This window comes from Populus trichocarpa, chromosome 6 (genome assembly GCF_000002775.5).
Source record: "Populus trichocarpa isolate Nisqually-1 chromosome 6, P.trichocarpa_v4.1, whole genome shotgun sequence".
NCBI lineage: Eukaryota > Viridiplantae > Streptophyta > Magnoliopsida > Malpighiales > Salicaceae > Populus > Populus trichocarpa.
In genome coordinates, this window is record NC_037290.2 from 19827715 (window position 1) to 19833897 (window position 6183).

Here is a 6183-nt window from a genome sequence, read left to right on the forward strand (position 1 = left end):
AAAAAGACAGAAACAAATGGTAGAATATTAATAAACAATTGGAAAATGAACCTTCCATACCACTTATTATTTTTGTGATGAATCCTTTTTTATTTAATGTGTGTGGTGAGGCCATATATATATATATATATATATATATATATATATATATATATATTATCATAATAAAATCTTGACAAGAATAAATAAAAACAATCATAAAAAATAGCATATAAAAGAATTATTGGTTGTTATATTTTCAGAAAGCACAATTTATAAAACATGCAACTGAGGGAGGCAATTAGTTTTTTTCTAAGAATTTAAAAATAAAATAGAGGATCAAGTACTTATTTGATAATAGTTAATTACTTGTATCTAGTTTTGAGATATATGTTGAAGGATATTTAAGTCAGTAAACAAATGAAGAAAACCAAAAACTGATAAGATGTGGACTGTATGTTGGGTTAGGTTTGGTTAACCTCTATTTAATAACATGTTTTATATATATATATATATATATATGTTATTAAAGTCATAATGTAACTGTTTTATTTGTATTCCAATTCAGTGTTGTACTAAATGGAATTTTTTGTAGTAGATTAATGGTCCAGTGTTTCTAGTTTGCAAAGAAAGAATTTCAATTTGAGTTTATTTCTAATATTAGAAAGGTTTCAAGTTTACACCATGAGAGAAAATGTTAGGGGCCTAATTTGGATTTTAAAGTGGTAGATTTGCACTAAACTACCAAAACTAGGAATCTCTTGTGTAAATTAAAGAATGTTAATTCTTGGAGTTGTGCTGAAATAGTGAATTGCATTACACATGGATAAGTGCATTTTTTATTTGCATAATGTAGAAGATGTTTGCTATGCAATGCACATGTGGAAAATATTAATATACAAAATATAATTTATAGGTTTTTTTTATTTAGAAATCGATAGGAATAAGGACTTGTCGTAAATAAAATTAACTGGTTTGTGGCTACATATTATTGATGTGTATTTGCAGGTAATAAACTTTTGGATAGTCTCCCGTATAGGGGAGGTGCTGAATAATTTTTTTTTAAATAGAAATGTTATTACCTTTTCAATCCTTTAATTTGTGTAAATGCCTAGGAAAAATCAGTAGTGCGTCGTCTGAAAAGGATCGTTGCTAGTTCTTCTAATAACACTTCTGATGACTATGAGTCGTTAGGTGCCAACCATGACTAGGCACTTAAGGCACATACAACCTCTCTCGATGCAGGCTTGTCGAGTGCGATGCCGCCATACCAGGGGTGCTTTCAGAACGAGAACTATTTAATGGGAAGTACACTGCATAGTGGAAGCTCGATCACTCAATGTAAGTTTGTTTTCCTTTCATGCACTATTAAAAAATAAAGAGCAGTTAATAATTTTTAAAAATTAATTTCAATTAATGAATGCAATTCTAGGTTTACAAATGTTGAGGCTTCTTGCACGATTACATCGGCGATAAAATCATCGATAGAAGTGTCATTCTTTCAATAGAGTCAGGTTTCAAAAAATCCTAAATAGAAACCCATGATTGATGCATGGTTCAGAAAGTTCAAGTTAGTATATACTTAAATATATTTTTATTATGTTAATTTGGTTAGTTTATTAATTTCAATGAACTACTTCTTTTACAATTTTGATGTGCTAGGAAACGTTTTATTAGGATAGGGTTGACAATGTTATTGTCAAGAGGGATTAGGAGAATAACAACGCAACTAGGTAAGATTGAATTCAAAATGTTATATTTTTTTATTTAAATGTTAAAATTTTATTTTTCATTTATTAACCAATAATTCATTTCTACCATATAGGTTATGTGATTTTTGGTATGAGACGTAGAAAAAAACCAAAAATTATGTTAAAGAAAGAGGTATTCCAAGCTGGAGAGATGTGGTGGTTTGAAGGGATTTTAGACCTTCATACGTCTTGAATGCTATATAGGAAGAATATATCCAACGTATGATGTCTGAGCATTTTCTACAGCGGTCTTAGTCTGGTGCAAAGAACCACAACAAGGAGATTCACGGTTCCATTACCATACACACCGACAGATTCATTAAGTTCATTTTGCATGCGAAGCAGATGGTAAAATTCTTTTTTATTACATCTATTTTTTTTATTAAAAAAATTGTTGTTTTATATGAAAATGTTTAACTAACAACAATTTTATTTCGCAGACTACAGTTCTTGGACACGAACCAAGATCGATGGAGCTTTTTGTAGAAACTTACATGCGAAATGATGACCGTCGCAAAAAGGTGCAACAACTCGTGGATAGCTAAGCTTAGAAGTTCATTGTATATTGGATTTCAACAATTTCTTATCTTAAGTTATTATTGTTTTGAATTAGTTGACTTTTTTTTTACAAGAAACATATAACACTCAATTGCAGGAAAGATATAAGGACTATCATTCAATCCATCCAGAACTTGATTCAAATTTATGGTTGGAGGTAGGATCGTTCGGTGGATACGATAGAAATTAGGTTTATGGTATCTCAAACACTAAGGCCTAGAGGTTGCGAACGACCAGACGTGTTTCAACCATTGGATGCTTGCAATCGGTTTCGAGCACTATTTCCTCAAAGTTCCAAGCGATTTTAAACCAACAAATTGAAGCTCAGATAACCCATCTTGTTGCTAAGATGGCATAAATCTGGTGATTGTACATGGAGCTGAAATCATACATAGGTGGTAGATGTGCTCTCCCTTACCGCCCCCTGATCTCGATGAAAACCAGCCTCCTTCTCCCACTCTTTTAGCCCTTCTATTTTAGATGAATTGTATTTAAACTAATAAATTTTTAAATCTATAATAAATATTTTGTTTATTTTATTTTATTTTAATTTCTTTCTACTTTGTTTATTAGATTTTCTTAAAAAATATATATTTAAACAATTTACTGACGAAATAAGTTCGTCGGTATATTCAAGATAGTTGGAAAAGAATTACTAGAAATGCCACTAACACTATTTAATTATTGATAGGTTAATTCTATCAGTAATATAAAAATAAATCACCGATGGAATAAAAAATAGTCTTTTTTGTTGGTGATATTCCATCTTCATCGATGAAAATACCGACGAAATGATCCCGATAAATTATTTTTGTTTGACGCACTTTAATTTTTTTTTCATTTATAAATCCATCGGTAACACAGTTACCAATGAAATGATTGATAAAACAGAAATCACCGACAATAATTTTAACCATCAATAAAAGTCATGCCGGTAGAATCAGTGTTTAAATATCGAAGGAATAATATGTCGGTATAATGCAAAAAATTTTCTCTCTCTCTCTCTCTCTCTCTCTCTCTCTCTCTCTCTCTCTCTCTATATATATATATATATATATATATATATATATATGGAGGCTGGGGAATTGGGTTGAACTTAGCTTTTTGTATGTTAGTCTATCTAATTATTGACATTTGATTTGGCATGATAATTTTGTAAGACAATATATGTATACAAGTAAACTCTTTTGATGGTTCAAGAAGAGAGGGGATTGAATGTGACAAGAATCCTAAAACTTTTTTTAATATATAATTATTATTATTATAAAAAAGAGATTTAAATTCAATGTCTTTAAATTAATAAGTGGATGCTAAAATCAATTTACTAGATTATTATTAACAAATTTGATAATTCAGTTGAATTAAACTCAACTAATTGATATCTAATCCAAACTTATAAAGTTTATCAATGATACCAAAATATTTCACCATCTGGAACATTACCCTAACCCTCACTGTATAATTAAATATATCCCTAATTTCTTGGTTTCTGTGGAACTCAGGTGAAGGTTTCCAGGTTTCAGGGTCGTCCAAAACCTTCTCGGACTCTTCTGTATGAGTACAAATTAAGATTTGTTAAAGAAATACAACACCTACGTTATCACAAGAAAAAAAAGAAGAAAAAATACAACACTTGCGTCAGTGCCAAATCAAAATATGTACATAGTGCTCGAGCAGTTGATGGTTTAACCTAGAGGAGCATATCTCCGATTATATTATTTTCTTGGGCTGGTGATTTCAGCGAAGATTAAGCCTTAGTCGCCGTTCTCGAGTTGCTTACTCAAATTAAAAAATTGCACTGTATCGTGACCTTAGCTTGATGAGGCATGGATCACTTGCTTTATCACTCTAATTCTACTATGAACATGACCTGGATACACTGATCCATATCAGAAAAGTGCCACAAAATTTCAAAAGATGTAAGCGGGTCCGCAATATAGAAACTTGAGATGGCTACGAGATTTCAAGTCCTTACAAATTGCATGCCCAAGAAAAAGGAAAATGGAGAAATACCTACACAGTCTACGAAGTAGGTGGTATTCCCTTAAATATGATTAAAGTATAGTGGCAAATAGGTAATCAAAACTCTTTATAAATCCCATTGAATAATGCCCCAGCTATTAACCCCACCAGGCTTAAAAGGCCAAGAGAACAAATGGTGAGCACCCCGTCCTTCCTAAAAACCTTGCACCCTCTTCAAGTTTTCTCTACAAAGTCACCATCTTCTACCTTAAGCTCCATGAAGATCAAAACCCTAATTCACACCCTTATCATCTCACACGTGTGCCGCATCATTCGAGCTCTATCCAAAGCAAAATCCATTCTCGTTGAGATTCTTAAAGAAAACCAACCTTTACACTTCATTTTCCCTACAAAGAACTCAAAAAGGAAGAACAGGAGTAGGAAGATATTCCTTGGTTCATTTAGGTTGCACTATAACTGGTGCTCTTCACATGTATTGCCAGTGTCAGAACCAGTTCTTGATGGATTCTCTGCTTCCCATTTCTATTATGACTCTACGTGGAACTCAATAATCACAAATGAGCAGTATGAGGACAACACCGAGTCTCAGCTTTCAGGGTACCTTCACTGGCTAGAAGAGAAAGTTGATGGGGAGGAGTCTAGTGGCACTGAGAAGGATATCAATCGGCTAGCGGATTTGTTCATTGCAAGCTGCCATGAAAAGTTTATATTGGAGAAGCAGGAGTCCTACAGGAGATTCCAGGAAATGATGGCTAGAAGCATGTGAATGTGAGGGTTTTTTTTGGTTTAATTTTTCTTTCGCTTTCCCATTCTTCTATGTTAGAACATTGGTGTAGTGAGGAAAGTACATACCGGTCATAATGGGGTGCAAGGGTTTTATCTTTTTAGGTTCTTTATCTTTTGATCTTGTGCTCTTTTTTTTTTTTTTTTTTTTTTTTTTTTTTTTTTTTTTGAAATGGTGGGAGCATAGAGAGTTTTACATGATATAGAGAAGGGGAAAGGGGAGATTTGTGCAATTCCTGGCCGCTTGAAATATGATAATGCTTGCCACCTTCAAGGTTGCAGTGGTGGAAGTGTGGTTTGTTAATCTATCATTGAATTGCTTTAAAATTTCCTTTTATTTTTAAAAATTTGGTGTTTCTATACATGTCGGATCTCTATAGACATAATTTCCATCATCTACTTACTTAAAGTTACCCTCTTAAGCTTGGAAAAGGATTGTATTCTTGAAATTTGGGTGAAGGCCCTACCTTTCAAACCACCTCCTTGACTTTCCTTCTTCTTCTTTTGAACGGGAAATTAATACAATGGATTGGGAATTGTTTTCCTATTCCAAATCCTCACTCCTCAAAGTTCGAATACGACATTTTCTTGTGCATATCCCTAATCTTAACAGTTGCAGCATATACTTAATTTTTTTTAAGTGTCAAGACTATAGAGTCATGTAATTTAATTGATGTGCTAAATATAGTTTTGTAATTAAGGTATAATTCTACCAATTTATTTTTCTTTTCCTTTTATCTGTGTGGGAAAATAAGAATTTAATATATTTGGTTTTAAATAAAGAAATTAAGAGGAAAAAAATAAAATTTAGATTCAAGTCTCATTACTCCATAAATGATAATTTTATTTATGATAACATTATTATATACTCAACTAATAGGTTAAAAGCTCCACAAGCTCAATCAAGCGAGCATTTCTTGAAATTATAATTCGTGATCATACATTATTGTGCGAAGCATTTATCATTAATGGGTTTTCTTGACTGGTGCAGCCTCAAGATAAAACCTCATTTTCGCTATTAGTTGACTCTTGAAACAATAATTCAGCCTGAATAGATACACTACAGTATATTGTATATCACCAATAAAATATTTTGTCGATGTTTCAATTTGAAATTAAAACATAGACA

General features: G+C 32.0%; 1 protein-coding gene across 1 annotated transcript; it reads left to right on the plus strand.

Moving 5' to 3' along the window:
- The first annotated feature begins 4406 nt into the window (after nucleotides 1-4406).
- Nucleotides 4407-5401, plus strand: LOC7479534 (uncharacterized). Its single transcript, XM_024602434.2, has one exon. It carries the CDS (start codon nucleotides 4444-4446, stop codon nucleotides 5035-5037), a length of 594 nt encoding a protein of 197 aa, XP_024458202.1. The 5' UTR covers nucleotides 4407-4443; the 3' UTR covers nucleotides 5038-5401.
- The last annotated feature ends 782 nt before the right edge of the window (nucleotides 5402-6183 follow it).